General features: G+C 39.8%; 1 protein-coding gene across 1 annotated transcript in view; it reads left to right on the top strand.

Moving 5' to 3' along the window:
• The window catches only part of KIAA1671 (KIAA1671 ortholog), a 47,385-nt gene that overhangs the window by 10,683 nt on the left and 12,908 nt on the right, over positions 1–23,794 (top strand). Inside the window, exons 2-6 of the mRNA XM_067473599.1 lie at positions 9,389–9,434; positions 12,474–14,260; positions 14,644–14,743; positions 15,468–18,095; positions 19,437–19,526. Coding sequence (XP_067329700.1) covers positions 12,510–14,260; positions 14,644–14,743; positions 15,468–18,095; positions 19,437–19,526 — 4,569 coding nt within the window. The 5' untranslated portion in view covers positions 9,389–9,434; positions 12,474–12,509. The remainder of the gene's footprint in view (positions 1–9,388; positions 9,435–12,473; positions 14,261–14,643; positions 14,744–15,467; positions 18,096–19,436; positions 19,527–23,794) is intronic.

Below are 23,794 nucleotides of genomic sequence, written 5' to 3'. Positions count from 1 at the left end.
TCTCATTTGCATAAACACTCCCCTCATTTGCATAAAGTCGTAGAAGCCGGAGAAGAAGGCAGTGCTTTGCTCTGACTTTTGCTGCCTCTAAACAAATGGATTTTATTTCATTTGCATAAGAGTAAACATATTATTTTTGTGTGTGTGTCTATATATATATATATATATATATATATATATATATAAGCTGCAAACCAAAGTAGGTCTTTGTATTTCTTTTACATTTCTTTTATATTATTATTACTATTATTATTACATTTTATTTTATATATTATTATATTTTATTAATATTATTTTATTTTATATTTATTTTATTATACGTATTCTATTTCGGTATAATGTTAGTCAATTTCCTGTATTATTATTGCTGTATTTTCATATATATTTTCCTGTCTTTTATATTTTAATAATAATTAAAATAAGAATTAAGAATTACATTTATATTTTATATGATATTTTATATATTATTATGTTTTATTGTATACATTATCGTATTATAAAAATAAAATATGATAATAAAATATGATAAATATTTTATCATATTTTATTTTTATATTATTACTTTTTTATTTTATATATTATTTTATTTATATATTATTATGACCCTTTTACTTTATTTTATTTTATGTATTATTATTATATATAATATAAAACATATAATATATAATATATAAAAATATGATAATATTATAGGTAAAGGTAGTCCCCTGACATTAAGTCCAGTCATGTCTAACTCTGGGGTGGTGGTGCTCATCTCCATTTCTAAGCCGAAGAGCCGGCGTTGTCCATAGACACCTCCAAGGTCATGTGGCCAGCATGACTGCATGGAGCACCGTTATCTTCCCGTAAATCAAGGTCAGTTCCCACAAACTCCTGTAGTATTGTTCACTTGGTCATGGGGCTTCTCTGTGCCAAGTATGGTCCCGGTTCATTGTTGGTGGGTCTCACAGTTTTTATGGATGCAGGTGAACTATAACTCCCATAAATCAAGGCCAGTGTCTCCCAAACTTCTCTACTATGTTCTGTTGGTCATGTGGGGGGTCTGTATACCAAGTTTATATAAGTACACACAAGTTTGGTCCAGATCCGACGTCGGCTGGGTTCAGTGCTCTCTGGATACAGGTGAACAACAACTCCCAAAATGAAGGTCAATTCGCACAAATCCCTGCAGTATGTTCAGTTGGTCATCGAGCTTCTCTGTGCCAAGTTTTGTCCCAGTACATTTTCGGTGGGGGTCATAGTTTCTCTTAATGCAGGTGAACGACAACTCCCAGAATCTCAGGGCAACCACCCCCGACTCTGCCTGTCTTCACAGTTGGGCATGTTGGGTCTGTGTGCCAAGTTTGGTCCAGATTGGTCATTGAGGGGGTTCAGAGTGCTCTGGATACAGGGTCAACTAAAACTCCCACGCAGGTGGATCACTCCCATGTGAGTGTGTTATTCCCTTCCCATCCACTCCAATATGTCCTGTTCGTCACCAGAGTTTTGTGTGCCATTTTTGGTCCAGATTCGTCATTGGTGGGGTTCAGAGTGCACTGGATGCAGGGTGAACTACAACTCCCACGCGGATGGATTAGTTCCCCAAACCCCTCTAGTAGGTTCTGTTGGTCATGAGGGTTTTGTGCCCCAAGTTTGGTCCAGGCTCGTCATTCGTGGGGGTCGCAGTGGTCTGTGGAAGTGGGTGAAGGTACTGCAAATCCCATCGTTTGTGTTCCATCCTCCTCCAATCCACATCAAGATGTAAAGTGGGTCATGGGGGGTATGTGTGGCAAGTTTGGTCTAGGCTCGTCATTTGGGGGGGTGGGGACATGAGAGAAGCCTCCTCGCAGGATTGCAAGACATCCGGGCTTCCCCTGGGCAACGTCTTCGTAGACGGCTGATTCTCTCGCCACAGAAGCGACCAGCAAGCAAGCAAGCAAGCAAGCAAAACAACCAACGGTCCTTTTCAGGACCAACCATGACAATAATCTCAATCAACATCGAAGGCATGTCAGCTGCCAAAGAGCAACTGCTCTATGAACTGTGCCGGGATAAGAAATGCGATGTGCTGTGTGTCCAAGAAACACACAGGGATGAACAACAGAAATGACCCAAAGTTCCAGGAATGGTCTGAGTAGCGGAAAGACCACATGCGCAGTATGGAAGCGCCGTCTTTGTCAAACCAGGCCTCCAAGTCAGCAGTGCCCACAACACTGAAGAAAACAATATCGAGGTCATAACAGTAGAGCTTAATAACATCACCATCACCTCTGTGTACAAGCCCCCAAATGAAGAGTTCTACTTCTCCTCCCCCGAGAACTTTGACTGGCACCAAAGGGCAGTAGTAATTGGTGACTTCAACAGCCATAGCCATGTATGGGGCTATGCCCAAGAGGACAGAAATGGAGAGGCTGTCCTCTCCTGGTCTGAACTGCACAAACTATCACTCATCCATGATAGCAAGCTCCCACCATCCTACAACAGCGGGAGATGGCACCGAGGTTATAACCCAGACCTCTTATTTGTGAGTGACAGCATTGTACAGCAATGCACTAAATCAGTGGGACCACCAATCCCAAACACACAGCACTGACCAATAGTATGCCAACTGTTCCCAACAATAAGGCCTCAGGAAGTTCGATTTAAACGAAGATTCAACTTCAGAAAGGCAGATTGGACTAAATTCTCAGACATGTTAGATGACATGATCACATCGGTCGCGCCAATCCCTGAGGAATACGAGCATTTTATTGAAATAGTGAAAACCTGCTCACGGACCTCGATACCAAGAGGCTGCAGAACCAACTACCTTCAGGGCATTACTCCTGAAACAGCTGCCTTGTTGCTCCACAACGAAGACCCATTTAGTGAGCAGACCCTTCAGGCAGCGCAGAGCATTGTGTCCTCCATCTCCAAAGCCAATAAAGACCACAGAGGTCAACATGGGCAGGAGCAGCCAGAAGGCGTGGAGGCTGCTGAGGCGGTTGAGCAATGACCCCTGACAAACTAATACCCATGCCAACATGAAGGCAGATCAGATAGCACACCAACTCTTGAAGAATGGGAAACCCAACTTTGCCACCAAAGTAGGAAAGAAACCAATAGCCAGACAGCCAGAGATTGAGAACAACAACCTCCATGAACCCTTTACATCTACTGAATTGGACATGACTCTCAATAAATGTAAAAATGGCAAAGCAGCTGGCCTGGATGATCTACGGATGGAACAGATCAAGAACTTTGGTCCAAAAACAAGGCGCTGGCTGCTGGAGCTGATGAACAACTGCACTGCATCCTGTCAGATCCCCAAAATCTGGAGGAAAGCAAGAGTCATCGCCATCTTGAAGCCAGGCAAAGACCGCAATGACCCAAAAAGCTACAGACCAATCTCCCTGTTGTGCCACCTCTACAAAGTTCTGGAGAGACTTATTTTGCATAGAATTACGGAAAAAATAGACCCATGTCTGATCCCACAGCAAGCTGGCTTCAGGAAAGGCATTTGGGGGGTGGGGTTGCAGTGCTCTCAGGAAGTGACATCCATGGCAAGTGGACGAGATCTGTCCTTGGTTGGGTTCATAGTGCTCTCTGGATGTAGGTGAACTACAGCTTCTATAAATCAAGGTCAATTTCCCCCAAACCTTTTGTTCAGTTGCTGATAAATTCCTGTTTGCTGTGTGCCATAGAAAAGGATAGGAAAAGGCTAAGGGTAACACATGCAAATTCCACTGCAGTGGAAAGAGTAAGGAACCCTGCGATGTCTATTCTGGAGGAAAAACAGAACATCTAGGATGAAATGGTCCCTGAATAAAAGCCTTCACTTGGGTGGGGGACAGGATGGTGTTTGGGGAGGACATTGGCATGGCCTGGGTGGCATATTCATGGCGCCCGCTGTGACCTGCAATGTCCTTGGAGGGAGGGCCAATGGTGGCTCCCCAGCACTGTGGGGTTAAAGCTGTTTGCGGAGGTGGGAGGCTGCCTGTGGAAGTGTACACCACTTACACACATACAGATTTTCACTTTTATTATGGGGGGGGGGGGGAGAATGAGAGAGAGAGCAGGCAAGGGCATACTTTCTAATGCCGCAACCCCTTAATACAGTTCATCATTTTCATTGTTACTTGATCACTCTCATTTTGCTACTGTTATGAATTGTAATGTAATTATCTGATACGCAGGATGTATTTCCATCCCTGGACCAAATTTGGCACATATACCCAATACACCCAAATTTGAATACTGGTAGGGTTGGGGGGGGGGGGGTTGATTATGTCATTTGGGAGTTGTAGTTGCTGGGATTTATAGTTCACCTACAATCAAATAGCGTTCTGAACTCTGCCGACATTGGAATTGGACCAAACTTGGCACACAGAACTCCCATGACTAACAGAAAATTACTGGAAGGATTTGGTGGGCATTGACCTTAAGTTTTGGAGTTGTAGTTCACCTACATTGTTTGTGGACTCAAACAATGATGGATCTGGGCCAAACTTGGCCCAAATCCTCCATATACCCAAATGTGAACACTTGTAGAGTTTGGGGAAAATACACCTTGACATTTGAGAGTTGTAGTTACTGGGATTTATACTTACTTACTTACTTAGGTGATCCCTCGTTTTCTGAGGATGGTGGTCCTCCAAGATCGGTGTTCTGGTGGTGGGTCCGTATGTGACTGTGGAGCCCTATTCTTGCTCTGCATCTTCTTCCGCAGTGTGGGCATTGGTTTCCAGGTGGAAGGCGGTCCCGGTCGGGGTTGGCTTGACATGCCTTCCTCTTGGCACGTTTCTCTCTTTCGCCCTCCATTCGTGCCTCTTCAAATTCTGCAGCACTGCTGGTCACAGCTGACCTCCAGCTGGAGCGCTCAAGGGCCAGGACTTCCCAGTTCTCAGTGTCTATGCCAGAGATTTTAAGGTTGGCTTTGAGCCCATCTTTAAATTTCGTTTCCTGCCCATCAACATTCTGTTTTCCCTTCTTGAGTTCGGAGTAGAGCAACTGCTTTGGGAGACGGTGGTCGGGCATCTGGACAACATGGCCAGTCCAGCAGAATTGATGGCAGAGGACCATTGCTTCAATGCTGGTGGTCTTTGCTTCTTCCAGCACACTGATATTTTCTCTGCCTGTCTTCCCAAGAGATTTGTAGGATTTTCCGGAGGCAGCGCGGATGGAATCGTTCCAGGAGTTGCATGTGACGTCTGTAGACAGTCCACATTTCACAGGCGTATAGCAGGGTTGGGAGGACAGTGGCTTTATAGACAAGCACCTTGGTATCCCTACGGATGTTTCGTTCCTGCTTCTTGGCAGGGTGTTGGACTGGATGGCCCATGAGGTCTCTTCCAACTCTTTGATTCTATGATTCTATGATTCTAGTCACCTACGGATGTGAGAGCTGGACCATAAGGAAGGCTGAGCGAAGGAAGAGAGATGCTTTTGAACTGTGGTGCTGGAGGAAAGTTCTGAGAGCGCCTTGGACCGCCAGAAGATCCAACCTGTCCATACCTCAGGAAATAAAGCCCGACTGCTCACTGGAGGGAAGGACAGTAGAGGCCAAGATGAAGTATTTTGGCCACATCATGAGGAGACAGCAAAGCCTAGAGAAGACAATGATGCTGGGGGAAAATGGAAGGAAAAAGGAAGAGGGGCCGACCAAGGGCAAGATGGATGGATGGCATCCTTGAAGTGACTGGATTGACCTTGAAGGAGCTGGGGGTGGTGAATAGAATCAAAGAGTTGGACGAGACCTCATGGGCCATCCAGTCCAACCCCCTGCCAAGATGCAGGAATATTGCATTCAAAGCACCCCTGACAGATGGCCATCCAGCCTCTGTTTAAAAGCTTCCAAAGAAGGAGCCTCCACCACACTCCGGGGCAGAGAGTTCCACTGCTGAATGGCTTTCACAGTCAGGAAGTTCTTCCTCATGTTCAGATGGAATCTCCTCTCTTGTACTTTGAAGCCATTGTTCTGCGTCCTAGTCTCCAGGGAAGCAGAAAACAAGCTTGCTTGCTCCCTCCTCCCTGTGACTTCCTCTCACATATTTATATATGGCTATCATGTCTCCTCTCAGCCTTCTCTTCTTCAGGCTAAACATGCCCAGCTCCTTAAGCCGCTCCTCATAGGGCTTGTTCTCCAGACCCTTGATCATTTGAGTCGCCCTCCTCTGGACACATTCCAGCTTGTCAATATCTCTCTTCAATCGTGGTGCCCAGAATTGGACACAATATTCCAGGTGTGGTCTAACAGATGGCATCCTTGAAGTGACTGGATTGACCTTGAAGAAGCTGGGGGTGGTGACAGCCGACAGGGAGCTCTGGCGTGGGCTGGTCCATAAGGTCACGAAGAGTCGTAAACGACTGAACAAATGAACTACAACATCAACATATATGTATGTATGTGTATACAAACACACGCATACACATATATCATTAAATTTAAACATATATGTATACATATTATTTATATTATATATGATATAATATATTTAATATAATATATAAATTATTATATTGTATGATATGATTATATTGGATTTCTCTTCCTTCTGCAAAAGCATGTCCTTTTGTCTTCTAAAGCTTTAAATAGCCTTTGCAGCCTGGAATTTGACCCTAATCAGTCTCATTATGATCACCTTAATGAGAGCAAAGAGGTCATGTGACTCTTAAGGTAATCAAGGAAGGTCAAAGGTTGTGCAGGGTTTCGAATGGGAGCCGAATGGGAGACTGAAGTTTGAGGCTGCAGCAGAAATGCCATGTAACGTAATGCAATGCAATGTAATAATGTGAATATAATAATATAATATAATATAATATAATATAATATAATATAATAATGTGAGCATAATATAATAGTCTATTATTACAATTATTAATGTGAGCATAATATAATAGTCTATTATTACAATTATGCTGGGGAAAGTGGAAGGCAAAAGGAAGAGGGGCCGACCAAGGGCAAGATGGATGGATGGCATCCTTGAAGTGACTGGACTGACCTTGAGGGAGCTGGGGGTGGTAACGGCCGACAGGGAGCTCTGGCGTAGGCTGGTCCATGAGGTCACGAAGAGTCGGAGACGACTGAACGAATGAACAACAACAACAAATATAATATAATATAATAATGTGAGCATAATATAATAGTCTAATAATATAATATAATATAATAATGTGAGCATAATATAATAGTCTATTAATATAATATAATATAATATAATATAATAATGTGAGCATAATATAATAGTCTAATAATATAATATAATATAATAATGTGAGCATAATATAATAGTCTAATAATATAATATAATATAATATAATATAATAATGTGAGCATAATATAATAGTCTAATAATATAATATAATATAATAATGTGAGCATAATATAATAGTCTAATAATATAATATAATATAATAATGTGAGCATAATATAATAGTCTATTAATATAATATAATATAATATAATATAATATAATATAATAATGTGAGCATAATATAATAGTCTAATAATATAATATAATATAATATAATATAATATAATATAATAATGTGAGCATAATATAATAGTCTAATAATATAATATAATATAATAATGTGAGCATAATATAATAGTCTATTAATATAATATAATATAATATAATAGTGTGAATATAATATAATAGTTAATATAATAATATAATTAAATAATGTCAATGTAATATAATATAATGATATATAATAATCTTTATAAATAAAAATGTAATGTTTGTTTGTGGGATTAACATAACTCAAAAACCACTGGACGAATTGACACCAAATTTGGACACAAGGCACCTAACAGTCCAACGAGTGCCCATCACCCCTAAACACACACACACACAACCCCAGCAGGACAGACTTAAAAACCCAAAAAATACACTATACATATATATATATATATACACACACACTCATATACACATATACACACGTATATATTCAAACACACACAAATATACACACATACATATACACATACATATATACATATACACACAAATATGCATATAGACAAGCACACACATATACACAATATACATATAAACACACAAATACACAAATATATACGCATATACACACACATATATATGCAAACACAAATATATACACACACATAAACACATATATACACACACAAAACACATATACACAGACTGGGCCACAGCAACACGTGGCAGGGGACGGCTAGTGTGAATATAATATTATAATATAATAATGTCATCATAATGTCATAATAATAATAATGTCATAATGATGTCATAATAATAATGTCATAATGATGTCATCATAATAATAATGTCGTAATGATGTCATAATAATAATAATGATGTCATAATAATAATGATGATGTCATAATAATAATGTCATAATAATGTCGGGGGAGCGATGTGAGCTTCTGCTGTCAGCCCCAGCTTCTGCCAACCTGACAGTTTGAAAACATGCAAATGTGATTAGATCAATAGGTACCGCTCTGGTGGGAAGGTAATAGCCATGCAGTCATGCCGGCCACATGACCTTGGAGGTGTCTACGGATAACGCCGGCTCTTTGGCTTAGAAATGGAGATGGGCACCACACCCCAGAGTCGGACATGACTGGACTTAATGTCAGGGGAAAAGCTTTACCTTTTAAATGTCATAATATAATAGTATAATATAATAATGTGAATAATATCATATTTATTATTTATCGTATCAGGAGTGAACCAATGTATTTGAAAAAACACAAAGTTTGCAAACTTGGCATCCTATTAAATGTCCTTTGACCAGAAGCTGGCCACTCGGAGTGTCTCTGGTGTTGCCGCAAGAAGGTCCTCCATTGTGCATGTGGCAGGGCTCAGGTTGCATTGCAGTAGGTCGTGGACTCCACTTTGTGGCCCCATTTCTGAAGGTTGGCTCTGCATCTCGTGATGCCAGGCCTCAGCCTGTTCAGTGCCTTCCAAGTCGCCCAGTCTTCTGTGTGCCCAGGAGGAAGTTTCTCATCTGGTATCAGCCATAGATTGGGGTACTGGGTTTTAGCCTGCCACTTTTGGACTCTTGCTTGCTTATCTCTGTAGATACTCGCATTGTTGTGCTGGCTGATATCCGAACAGGGGATGGGCCAAAGATGTCACTGCTTTGGTCCTTTCATTATTGGCTGCAACCTCCCGGTGGATGTCAGATGGTGCAATACCGGCTAAACAGTATAATTTCTCCAGTAGTGTCGGATGTAGACATCCTGTGATAATGCGGCATGTCTCATTAAGAGCCACATTCACTATTTTAGCATGATGAGATGTATTCCACACTGGGCATGCATATTCAGCAGAAGAGTAGCCAAGCGCAAGGGCAGATGTCTTCACTGATAATATATAATAATATTATATTGTCAATGTAATATAATATAATAATGTTTCTTCTTTGTTTCAACCCACAGATCTTTCCTTTTTCTCTGCTGAAATGCCGCCAGAAAGATGATTAAGGTAAATGAGAATTAATTAAAAATTATAGTCCATTCCATTTCTTACTTAATATTAATAATAACAATAACAATAATAATAATTGGCGCACTGGGTGCTGTGCCAAAAGATCTCAGCTGGCATTTGGAAACAATAAACATCGACAAAATCACAATCTTTCAACTGCAAAAGGCCACCTTACTTGGATCTGCGCGCATCATTCGGAAATACATAAAACAGTCCTAGACGCTTGGGAAGTGTTCGACTTGTGATTTTGTGATATGAAATCCAGCATATAGATCTCGTTTGCTGTGACATACTGTGCTTTTGTATCAGTAAAAGAATAAATTATATATATATATACTAGCTGTCCCCTGCCAAGCGTTGCTGAGGCCCAGTCTGGTGATCTGGAAAATAAAGTAATGAGAAAGTGTTGGTTTCTAATATATGTAATTTCTTTATGCTTGTGAGTAAACAGTATTTCTTGTTGTTTCTTTGTCAGTGTTGATGTCGAGAGTGTCTGGTTTGCCTACTCTGGAACATGCAACATATCATACAGAAAATACTTAAGGCCATCCAGTCCAACTCCCTTCACCAGGGCAAGAAAATGTATTCAGAGCCCTCCTGACAGAGAGCCATCCAGTCATAAATATAGATAGATAGATATGATTCTCTCTCACACACACAGATATAGTATCACAGATTTTAAAGAGACCCTTAAAGAAGGACTATGATATGTTGCATGTTCCAGAGTAGACCAACCAGACAATCTCCACATGCACACTGACAAAGAAACAGCAAGAAATACTGTTTACCCACAAGCAGAAAGACATTACATATATTAGAAACCAAAACTTTCTCATTACTTTATTTTCCAGATCATCAGACTGGGCCACAGCAACGCGTGGCAGGGGACAGCTAGTAATATATAATAATATCTAATTATGTGCATACTCTTGTGATTTCATCCATTGATTTCCCCAAAAAGTCAATTATTTCCTCCAGTGATTTTCCAAATGTATTATAAATATATTTTTATCATATTTGAGTTTTTATATAATATTATAAAATGCTATATTTATTATTATTATATTAAATTAATTGCTTATAGTAAATGTATTCATAAGATGTTATATTATATCTATATAAATAAAAATGTAATGTTTGTTTGTGGGATTAACATAACTCAAAAACCACTGGACGAATTGACACGTAATTTGGATGCAATACACCTAACAGTCCAACGAGTGTCCATCACCCCTAAAAACACACACACACAAAACCCCAGCAGAGCAGGCTTAAAAACCCCAAAAATACACCATATATACACATACTCATACATGCACATATTCATATTATTATTATTATTATCTTTATTTATACCCCGCTAACATCTCCCGAAGGACTCTGTGCGGCTTACAAAAGGCCAAGGCCCTCAATAAAACAACAACATAACAAATACACATATATTTGTTCATATACATATATATGCACAAACACACACAAATATACACACATACATATAGATACACACACACATATACATGAACATGCAAATATACATATATACACACATATATGGTTCTGAAGGAGCTGGGGGAGGTGACTGCCGACAGGGAGCTTTGGGGTGGGCTGGTCCATGAGGTCACGAAGAGTCGGACTGAACAAATGAACAAGAATAACAACACGCACTTATACATATGCACATGCACATATGCATGCACACATACCTATATACATATACTAATGACTCAAGACAAAAGCAAATTGGGCCCAAAATTTATAGTAGAACATTGGCAATTCCAAACATCACTCACAGTACAACCCAACAATCCATTCGGCCCGAAATTAACAAGGATATATTGGCAATCCCAAAACATTCTCCCGACAAGGTACAGATGAGGTGCCAGGATGGTGGTCCCTCCAGGTTAAAAGTGGTGCTGTTCAATGCCAGGTCAGTAAATGGGAAAACCTCCATTATTCAAGATCTAATCCAGGAGGAACAAGCAGACCTGGCTTGCATAACAGAGACCTGGCTAGATGAGGGAGGAGGGGTGAATCTCTCCCAACTCTGTCCACCAGGATACTCTGTGCAGCACCAACCAAGACCTGGAGGGCGGGGAGGTGGAGTCGCAGTGGTCTATAAGGATTTTATCCCCCTGATCAGGTGCCCCATCCTACAGTCATCCTCTTTTGAGTGTGCCGGGTTTAGGATAGGTGACCGGGACAGGATAGGGATTGTTAGTGTACCAACCACCCCGCTGCACGACAGTCTCCTTACCTGAGCTAGCAGGAGTGGTCTCGGATCTGGCGTTGAGCTCCCAACAGCTTTTAGTCCTGGGAGATTTCAACGTCCATGCCGAGACCTCTCTTTTAGGTGCGGCTCAGGATTTCATGGCTGCCATGGCAACCATGGGCCTGTCCCAATTAGTATCTGGTCCCACCCATAGTGCCGGACACACACTGGATTTGGTCTTTACACACACACAAAACACATATACACAGACTGGGCCACAGCAACGCGTGGTAGGGGACGGCTAGTTAATTATATTTATTTAATAATATTTTATATATATATATCATAATATAATAATTATAGTCAAAGAAGCTCTCATCTGAAATAAATGTAATAATTATAATTATGTATTATCATAATATCAAAAAATGAAGATAATTTTTCAGTTTTGTTCTTTGATTTCCCAAAAAAGTTTGTAATATTACGATTTTATCAAACATTCTTCCGAACATCATATTTGGGCTCTGTTTTGTCCATATTTCTTTCCCTCCTTTTCTAATAAGCTGTTGTCTGAAATAAATACAAGACTAAGACTAATATAATAATATCTCAATGTGTGGATAATTTCGCAGTTTCGTCAATCGATATTCCGAACGTCTTATTTGGTCTCCATTTCCTTTATTTCCTCTTCCGACAGGCGACAACTTCCTTTTCGAGCCCATAAACAAACCATCACCATGGTTATTGAGTTTTTTAAAAGTCCTATTCGGTCTCTGTTTCATTTGGGTTTCACTTATATTTCAATCCTTTATTTCCTCTTCCTACAGGTAATGACTTTTGTCTTCATCCTATAACCAGTCGTCATGGCAACGCAGGTCGACACCTCCTTGATCTCCACCAGCATTGCTGACCTCCGACGAGCTTTCTCTGCTTCCCTTCCCAATACGAGCGACAAGTTTGTCCCGCCAACTACGCCACTCCTTTGCCCATCCACTATGCCTCTGGCCTCGGTAAAGCCACGCTTGACCCCCAGGCCCTTCTCGAGGGGGTCATCTGCTGAGACCTTTGCTGCCGTGAAACCGGCCTTCAAAACGCCTCCGAATCCATCCGTTTTGGGCCAGAAATCGATCGAGGATCCGGCATTTCATCCCTCTCCGCAGGTGAATACCGTCATCCTCTTTGAAACGGGGAGAAAAAATGAGTGCAATATCCGGTCCGACAAAGGAGATGGATCAGAATCTTTAACAGGTTCCCCCGTCAAGAGTGAAATAACTGCTCCCATTCGCCCATTGTCAGCCATCTTCCTTGACTCATTACAGGACACTAAACGAGCTTCTGATGATCCCGAAAAGCCATGGGTGAGGAAGCCACGGCCGTTGTCGATGGACCTGACAGCCAAATTTGAAAACCGGAAGTCCGTCCCCCCTGAAAGTAAGGAAACAATGGCCGAAGTACAGAGGAAGTCCAGATTGGTTGACTCATCAAAACCACATCCCGTTACAAAGAAATTAATTGGAGTCGACTCGTCAAAATCAGATCCCATTATGAAGAAATCAACTGAAGTTGACTCATTGAAAGCAGATCCCGTTACAAACATATTAATTGGAGTCGACTCGTCAAAACAGGATCCTGTTCACAGCGAGACACAGAAGAAGCCATCTGGTTCAATTGGAATCGAATTGTCAAAACGGGATCTCGTTAAGAGCGAGATTCAGAAGCCATTTGGATTAATCGGAGTCGACTCGTCAAAATTCGAAACTCGGAAGTCCATTTTCCCTGAAAATAAAGAAATGGCAGTTGAATCGTCACAGCAGAAAAAATCTGGATTGATCGACTTGTCAAAACAAGATCCTGTTACAAACAAATCAATTGGAGTTGTCTTGTCAAAACCAGATCCCATTAAGGGGGAGATACAGAAGAAGCCGCCTGGATTCATTGACTCGTTGAAACAGGATCCTGTTCAGAATGAGACACAGAATAAACCTTCTGGATTAATTGAAACCGACTCATCAAAATTTGAAACCCAGAAGTCTGTTTCCCCTGAAAACAAAGAAACAGTCGAATTGTCGAGGAAATCCGGATCGATCAACTCGTCAAAAGTGGATCCCATTAAGAGCGAGATACAGAAGTTGTCTAGATTAACAGATTTGTCGAAAATGGATACTGTTAAGAGTGAAGTACCGAAGCCATCTGTTTTAATCAACTCGTCAAAATTGGATTCTATTAAAAGTGATATACAGCAGCCATCTTTGATAATCGACTCATCAAAAGTGGATCCCATTAAGAGCGAGATACAGAAGCTGTCTATTTCAGTTGACTCATTGAAACCGGATCCTATTAAGAGCAAGATACGGCAGCCATCTAATTTAATCGACTCTTCAAAACGGGATCTTGTTCAGAGCAAGCCAACTGAGGCCTCAGGGGGAGAAATGTCGGAGTCTCATTTTGGCTATTTCCCCGTTTCACCGGATGCCGGAAATGCCTCGAATGAGACGAAGATGACAAACGTCCAGCAGAGGATCAAGGAACTGACTGCCGACAACATGGAGATCAAACCGGGGAACCTTCGGCGGTCCTTCCGCTCCCAGGGAATCTTGTCGGACTTGACGAAGCTGTGAGTTTGACCGTTTCATAATGGGTCATTTTGTGTAATGTGGATGGGGTGTCGAGTGCTAAAATAATCCAAACAACGGCCTACTTTCTCCCTTCTCTAGCATATCTCTTTTTGGCTCTTTCCTTTCTTCCTCAGTTTCTCATATATTGCTTCCCCTCTTCTTTCTTCCCTTCCTTTCCTCTTCCCATCTTTGTCTCTTCTTCCTTCCATTTATTCGTTCAATCATTCATTTTTCACTTTCTTTCTCTTCCGTTTTCTCTCTTCCTTTCCTCATTTTCCTTATTCTTTCCTTTCTTCCCTTCTGTCATAGTAATTATGATTAATTAATTAATTATAATTATGGGACTCTTCCTGTTCTGATAATGACCTGCGTTTCCCTCCAGCAATTTCTCCGCTCCACTGACGACAACTGAAACAAGAGCCGAAAGGTCAATGGATTTGACCCGGAAGTACAATATTGAAGCCCAGGAAGTCCTCCAAGAGGTGAGGCAACCGTTCAGCTACTAAGAAAAAATAGGGCACGGTTTCTCTCTGTGTGTGTGTTTTAATGACTTAATTGTAATAGGATTAATGGGATTAATTGCCTTTATTGAATAAGGAAAGGATTGCCATGGAGACTTAGAATGGAAAGGTACGATCGCTCCTAACAGATGGCCATTTTTCTGAATATATTTTTGTGAATATTTCTGTGAATATTTTAATGAATATTAAAATATATATTTCTGAAAATATTTTAATGGATATTTATGCAACTATTTTTTTTGAATACATCTGTGAATATTTTAATGAATATTTCCGGAATTCTTTCTCTCAATATTTCTTTCAAATATTTTAAAAATGTTTTTGTGAACATTTTGTGAACATTTCTGCAAATATATTTTGAATATTTCTGCAAATACTTTATAAATATTTCTTTCAATAGAGTATTTGAATATATCTATGGTATCATTATGTGAGTATTTACCTTGCTTGGAGGACTAGAAATTCCTATAGATGCTGTATCTTGGGAGATGTCCTGAATGGCCTAGCAATGGCATTTCGTTGGTTTTCTAGTGTCACTGTATGGTAAGTTCTGGTGCAAGGTTACCATAGCATTGCTTGGGAGACTTTTAAAAAGTTTTAGAGCATTTGTGTTGATGACTAATGATCATAGATGTCATTTAGAGATATTAGCCATTATACATATTTTTGTTGTTTGTTGTTTCAGAAAGAGAAAACAGAATCCCGGAAGTCCGAGCCCGCGATTCCGTGGAAGTCTCCACAGATGACAAAAACAGCAGAGAAAGATGGTGGATTTATTAAAGAGAGGCAGAGCACTTCCTCGCTGCCAGGTGCCAACATCATCAAATCCCAGCCGATCCCCCAAAATCCCGGCATCAAAACCGTCCGGGCGACTATGTTCGATCACACCGTGGAGCGGCATACGGTGTCTGTGAGTGGACTCAAAACAGAAGCAAATGAGAGCATCAAGAAAGTCCCGGTAACTTTGAGGAAAGTCTCATCGGAGGTCGAAAAACAGCAGAAAGCGAGGCTTGATGACAATGAGGATGACCCGTTGATGTATCAACGGATCGAACCACGGTATGAAATTCTCCAAACAGTCGGTGAACAGGTCCGGAGTGAGGCCGTGGCAACGGTGCCGGAAGACAAAGCTGTCACGTTACGGAGCCGAAAGACCTCGAGAGAGAGGCGGAAAACAGATGGCAACTTTGGTGTAATAGATTCAGTTTGGGCCCGCTGTCTTGAATTTCAGGATGAACGAAAAGCAAAAGATTTGGAAGATGGCATCGCAAGAGAGATGAAAGGAGAAGCAAGTGAAGGGAAGAAAAGTTGGAGCGGACAACATGTGACGGCAGCGAGAATGTCATACCTTACAAGCCGGAATTTGGAGCAAACGGAGGAGAAAGAGTCAAAGATTGTGGTAGAAACTGAAAACAAGAAAGTAGCCAATAATATGAGACCGTCGTACCGTACAAGCCATAATAAGGATTGGGAGCGGATGGAGGAGAAAGCATCCAAGATTTCGGCAGAAACAGAAAACCAGAAAGTCGCCAATAATACAAGAACATCATACCGTACAAGCCATAGTAAGGATTGGGAGCAAACAGAGGAGAAAACTTCCAAGATTCCAGTGGAAATAGCAAACAAGAAAGCAACTGATAATACAAGAGACATTCCCACAATGCCGAAACACTTCTTCGGCCATTCTGGAAATGAACAGGGATGGAAAGATGGAAACGATTCTCAATTAAGAATGATTGATCGACCAAGTGTGATTGGCATTCGAACAAGCCGATGGCAACGGAATGGAGAGGCACAAAAAACGAACAAGCAAGATGAATCCCAAGTCATTATTCCAGATGAATCTGGTATTTCCAACTGCAGAATGAAAGAGGTGGATGAGAGGGTGAAGACGAGCACCTGCAGCTCAGAAAAAACGAATGAGCGAGTCGTTATTGCGGAAGGAATGCAAAGGTGGAGTTCCGAATGCAAAGATGAGGATCAAGAAATCAATGTGGATGAAAGAGTGAAGAAAAAAGGTCCAAAACTCTTGGAAAGATGGCGGAGGAAAACTCTACCGCATGACGCTGTAAGGATCGAGGATGTTGTAACAATCCCACAAGAGAGAGGGAAGTCTCCCATCCAGAGGGACTCGTTTCAACTTTGGGAGAATTCGGTGACAAAGAGAAGTCCCAAACGAGAAGCGAAGGAAGGTCAGAACAACACACACTCACCATCTGAATTGAAATTGACACATTTTACTTTCACTTCCCAGATCCCTGATGAAAACAAGAATTTATCAGGCAAAGTATCAAATAGTAACGTTCCTCGGTTAACGAGGGATGCTTCCATTCCTAAAATACCTCGTCCGCATCATAAAAGGTTTTCCAATATGGACGAGGGAGAAGCAATAGCTGCAGAGGTCGTAATGAAATCCCCGCAAACAGAGACCAGCCATAATTGGGGAAATGAGAGAGTCACCGATGTCGATTTCCTGCTCTATGGCTCAAGGCCAAAGTCGTCATCCCAAAAAAGGAGTAGCGACCATCATCTTGGTAAAGATGGTTATCGATCTAGGGTTCTTGACCTCGATGCGTTGATGGTGGAATATAAGGAAAACCCAATTCAGGGCAAACAAGAAATGGTCCTTCCAGAAGAAAAGGAGAAATTGCGATATTCAGAAAAAAACGAGAAATTGCTGTATTCCGTGGATGGGAAATTACAACATTCTGCTGATGGGAAATTACGATATTCCACAGATGAGAAATTACGACATTCCACAGATGAAAAATCGCGATATTCCACAGATGAGAAATTGCGACATTCAGCAGGTGAGAAATTACGATATTCCACAGATGAGAAAATGAAATATTCTGCAGATGAGAAATTACGACTTTCCACAGATGAAAAATTTCAACTTTCCGCCGATGAGAAATTACAACATTTTGCTGATGGGAAATTACGATATTCCACAGATGAGAAATTGCGATGTGTTGCCAATCCGCCATTGGCTTGTAAGAAGACCTTCCTCGTCGATGAGGAGGATCTTGTTCCTCCGCAGTCCTGTCCTTTGCGGTCAAGCAAGGTCAAGGTAAACAACAACAAGCATCCAGATGTTCGTCCGCAATGGACAAACAGGGGAAACGTCAATGATGAGAACAAGAGCACATCGGGATTGGCATGCACACTTCCAGATCTAAGACGATCCTTCTCCGAAAAGGCCCGGACATCGGGATCACAAGGAAGAGGCTCGCCAAAGTATCTGATGGAACGAGGGATGGAGCCCGAGAATCCAAGCAGAACTAGCATTTCTTCTCCACTCGAAGAGAAAAGGGTAATATAGAATTACTTGAGGATAATCTGGATGATGGGATTCTTGGGTTGCATTATCATAAATAAAATTATTATTACAGTGATCGATAACAGAAAAATATTTGCATAAAATATGTAAGAAATATACTCAAAATATTAACAGAAAAATATCTGCAGGAAAATTTAAAAAATCATAAAAAGATACAGAAAATTATTCACAAAAACCAAAATATTTGCAGAAAAAATCATAAAAACATTTATAAAAATAATCACAAAAATAATTACAAAAATAATGATAAAATATCTGCAGAAATTTCTGCAAAAGTTTCTGCAGAAATAATCATTAAAAATAATCATTAAATATTCACAAAAATATCCGCAGAACTATTCATTAAAATATACACACAAAATTATTCACAAAAATAATGAAAATTATTCATTGAAATATTATAGAATATAATCATTAAAATATTTGAAAAAATGTATAAATAGGATACACAAAATTATTCAAAGAAATTATCATAAAAACATTCACAACGAATCTTTAAAAATCAAAATTATTAGCAGAAAATAAATATAATGGGTTGTTGTAGGTTTTTTTGGGCTATATGGCCATGTTCTAGAGGCATTCTCTCCTGACGTTTCGCCTGCATCTATGGCAAGCATCCTCAGAGGTAGTGAGGTGTGTTAGAACTACCTCTGAGGATGCTTGCCATAGATTCAGGCGAAACGTCAGGAGAAAATGCTTCTAGAACATGGCCATATAGCCCAAAAAAACCTGCAACAACCCAGTGATTCCGGCCATGAAAACTTTCAAAAATACAATAAATATAATCATACAAATATTTATAAAATAAAATATTTATAAAAGTATTCACAAAAATATCCATAAAATATTTGTAAAAATATTCGCACAAATATCCACTTAAATATACACAAAATTATTCACAAATATTACAATATTTTATAGGTACATTGTAAATTTATACAATTTATACAGGTGTATAATATATATTCTTATATCTATCTATCTATACACTTAATAAAAGTGAAAATATATGTGTGTGCGTGTGGCTGGGCTGTCCACTTACACAGGCAAGCTCCTACCTCCACAAACATCTATAACTCCCACCACTCAAGAGATACCAATGACCCTCCCTCCAATGGCATTGCAGTTTATAGCAAGCACCATAAACATTATATTATAAACATAATATATATAATATAATATATGAATATTTATGTATACAGAATAAATGTATACTATTTATACCAGTGTATGATATATTATGTAATATTATACAGTGATTGGGAACCTTTTCTCTGGACAATATACTCATTCCTCTTTTTTAATTCTTCAAAGATGGATGTTGGAAGTAATGATCCTTATATTCCGATCCAACGCCGGAGTCGCAGTTTCTACAGAGAGAGGAGGACGGATCATTGGCCGATGGTAAGCCTTATGAGAAGTCAGTCTAGATGGCCTTTAGGGAGACATATACATGAAACATTCGCAAAAATAATTTGAAAAATAATCATTAAAAATACCCACAAAATAAAATCACAAGATTATTCTCAAAAAAAGTAATCATAAAAATATTCCCAGAATTATTCACAAAAATATTTGCAGGAATACTCATTAAAATATACACAAAATATTGAGGAAAATATCCACAAAAATATTCACAAAATAACCATTAAAATATTCCCAGAAATATTCACAAAAATATCCACCATTAAAAAAAAAAAACAAGCGTAAAAATAATCCTAGAAATATCAAAAAAATATTCATACAAAATAATTATAAAATATATCCACAGAAATAACCACAAACGTTATCATTAAATATTCACAAAAAATAATCACAAAAAATAATCATGAAATTATTCACAAAACATATTCACAAAAATATTCCCAGAAATAGTCATTAAAAGATACACAAAATAACCATAAAACATATTCGCAGAAATATCTACAAAAATAGCCATAAAAATATTCCCAGGAATATTCCCAAAAATATCCACAAGAAATATTCACAAAATAATCATAAAAATACCCACAAAAATATTCATAAAAGTTGTCATAAAAATAATCCTAGAAATACCCACAAAATATTCATGAATATAATAATAGAAATATTCACAATAATAATCTTTAAATTATTCACAAAAACAATCCCAGAAATATTCACAAAATTACTCACAAAATTATGGCCTTTGGGTGCCCCTTCTGACTCTATTGGATAATGAACTTATTGTGAAGGTAGTGGACTCTGTGGACAGAAATTAGATCTTGGGAGAACTCCAATTGTGTATTTCTACAACAAAAGTTGCCCTTTATTTGTTTAAAGCTGCTAAAAGGAGATCGGAGTACATAGATCAGATTGGGGTGCAGTGTAGGGGAGACAGTTGATGCATATAGCTACGGCTACCTGGATATTTGTATTTTATTTAAAGAGGACTAGATGTATGTTGTATGTTGTGACTGCACTGTCTGTTTTTGGTAAAGTCAACTGGCTAAAACTGTTGTTGTTGTATTTCTATATGGTCCAATGAGGTTGGTCTAGTTCTTTGGGATTACCCTTCCAGCTACTGCATGATGAGCTCCCATTGAAGATATTGGACTCTCCTTCTTTTGGAGGCCTTTGAACAGGCTAGATGGACATCTTTCAGGAGCGCTTTAGCATTTATTTCACAGCTAGCTTGGGGACCCGGCGCTGCCCGGGTTATTTGAGAAAGGAATTGTGTATCAAGGTTGGTCTTTATCAGTTATTTTTATGGCTCGGAGTGTTCTCAGGAAGTTAGTGAAGGTACTGCGAGTCCCATCATCTGTGGTCCATCCTCCTCCAAATTGCACCAGGATGGAGAGTGGGTCGTGGGGGCTCTGTGTGCCAAGTTTTGTTCTTGATCAATCATTGGATGAGGGTCACAGTGGTCTCAGAAAGTGAGTTTAGGTACTGCAAGTCCCATCATCCATAGTCTGTTCTTCCCCAAACCTCACCAGAATGTTGAGTTGGCCAGGGGGGCTCTCTGTGCCAAGTTTGGTCTTTCTTGGTATTTGGATAAATGTCGCTGTGGTTTCAGGAAGTGAGTGAAGGTACTGGAAGTCCCATCATCCATCATCCGTCCTCCTCCAAACAGCATCGGGATGTAGAGTGGGTCATGGGGGCTCTGTGTACCAAGTTTGGTCTTGATCAGACATTAGATGAGGATTGCAGCAGTCTTGGGAAGAGAGTGGAGGTACTTGAAGTCCCATCATCCATGGTCTGTCCTCCTCGAAAGTGCACCAGGATGTAGAGTGGGTCATGGGGACTCTCTGTGCCAAGTTTGGTCTTGATCAGTCATTGGCCAGGGTCTCAGTGGTCTCAGGAAGTGAGTGAAGTGACTGCAAGTCCCATCATCCATTGTCAAATTCTTCCAAACTGCACCAGGATGTAGAGTGGGTCATGCAGGCTCTCTGTGTAAATTGTGGTCCTGATCCATCATTGTTGTCAGTTGTAATGGTCTTAGGAAGGGAGTGCAGGTATTGCAAATCCCATCATCTATGGTGCATCCTCCTCCAAACTGCACCAGGATGTAGAGTGCGTCATGGAGACTCAGTGTGCCAAGTTTGGTCTTTATCGGTAATTGGATGAGGGTTGCAGTGGTCTCAAGAATTGAGCAAAGGTACTGCAAGTCCCATAATCCATGGTCCATCCCCGACCAAACCACACCAGGACGCAAAGTGGGTCATGAGAGGTCTATGTGCCAAGTTCGGTCCTGATCAGTCATTGGATGAGGTTAAAAGCAGTTTCATAATGTGAGTGATGGTACTGCAAGTCCCATCATCCATGGTTCATCTTCCTCCAAACTGCAGTAGGATGTAGAGTGGGTCCTGCGGGCTCTGTGTGCCAAGTTTGGTCTGTATTGGTAATTTTCTGACCAAGCCCCTGGCCTTTTCCTTTCCTCTCTTTGTCATCTCGGAATCTTGGAATTGAGGCTGACCAATCAGAGACCATATGCAAATTTCCTTCTCTCATGTCCCTGTTTCTGTTATGAACCCTTTTCTCCACCAGGGGCTCCTCTTGAAGCTGGCCAATCAGAGACCATATGCAAATAGCACCACAGCAGCAGCCAATCAGGAAGCTGGCACATACCCCTCCGGTCGCACCGCCACACTTCCGCCGCATACAAACTTTGACTTTTATTGTATACATAGATGGCTTCAGTCTAGATGACCTTTGGGGTCCTGTGTTTTGAAAGCTCATTTTTGTCCAATTCTTGGCATTCCGTTGTTTATAAATCCCTACTCTTCATTAATCCGGTGTTTGGAGAGAAATTGGTTTAATCCTCTCATTTCATTTGAATAATGTTTGTTTGTTTGTGTTCTTGTTTTGCTTTTTAATGCTAAGCGAGGTCAAACAAGGTCAGCGGACTTTATTATGGAAATTTGAAAGGCTTTCATTGCATTGAAGAAAATACAATGAAAGTTGTGTGCCCAAAAATCTGTTTCGTTTCTAGTTACGAATTTTCTGAAATTTTACATTATTATTTCGTGTCAATGGCAAACACTTCAGGGGCTCGTTTCTCCGTCGTTTTTAAGGTGATCAGAATGAAACTTGCTACACTTATAGGACACATTGACTGCTGTAATCTCTCTGAGATTTGAAATATTTTGCTCAGCCACTGATTTTTGAGAATTTTTAAAACATTTTTTATAAATAACATTTTAAATTTAAAACCAAATGAGGTATTAATTTGAGTTTCTTCACAGAGGATTGAAAAATTCATACGAGTCACTTGTTCATACAGGAAACAGCTTCACAAGTTGCTCATTTATATAATAAAAAATATCATATGAGAAATATAGGTTCACGAATCATTCATTCATGTATGAAATATAGGATTACTAGTCGCTCAGTTATGAGTAGCTCATTTATATGAGAAATCTAGGTTCACAAGTCACTCGTTTATAGGAGAAATATAGGATTACGAGTTGATCGTTCATACTAGAAATACAGCTTCTCAAGTCACTTGTTTATATGAGAAAAATAGGATTACGAGTCGATCGTTCATATGAGAAATATAGCTTCTCAAGTCACTTGTTTATATGAGAAAAATAGGATTACGAGTCGATCGTTCATATGAGAAATATAGCTTCTCGAGTCACTTGTTTATATGAGAAAAATAGGATTACGAGTCGATCGTTCATATGAGAAATATAGGTTCACAAGTCACTCGTTTATAGGAGAAATATAGGATTACGAGTTGATGGTTCATATGAGAAATATAGCTTCTCAAGTCACTTGTTTATATGAGAAAAATAGGATTACGAATCGATCGTTCATATGAGAAATCTAGGTTCACAAGTCACTCGTTTATAGGAGAAATATAGGATTACGAGTTGATCGTTCATATGAGAAATATAGCTTCTCGAGTCACTTGTTTATATGAGAAAAATAGGATTACGAGTCGATCGTTCATATGAGAAATATAGCTTCTCAAGTCACTTGTTTATATGAGAAAAATAGGATTACGAGTCGATCGTTCATATGAGAAATATAGCTTCTCGAGTCACTTGTTTATATGAGAAAAATAGGATTACGAGTCGATCGTTCATATGAGAAATATAGGTTCACAAGTCACTCGTTTATAGGAGAAATATAGGATTACGAGTTGATGGTTCATATGAGAAATATAGCTTCTCAAGTCACTTGTTTATATGAGAAAAATAGGATTACGA

Source organism: Anolis sagrei, chromosome X, assembly GCF_037176765.1.
Source record: "Anolis sagrei isolate rAnoSag1 chromosome X, rAnoSag1.mat, whole genome shotgun sequence".
Lineage (NCBI taxonomy): Eukaryota > Metazoa > Chordata > Lepidosauria > Squamata > Dactyloidae > Anolis > Anolis sagrei.
This window is presented reverse-complemented; position numbering and strand designations above follow the sequence as displayed.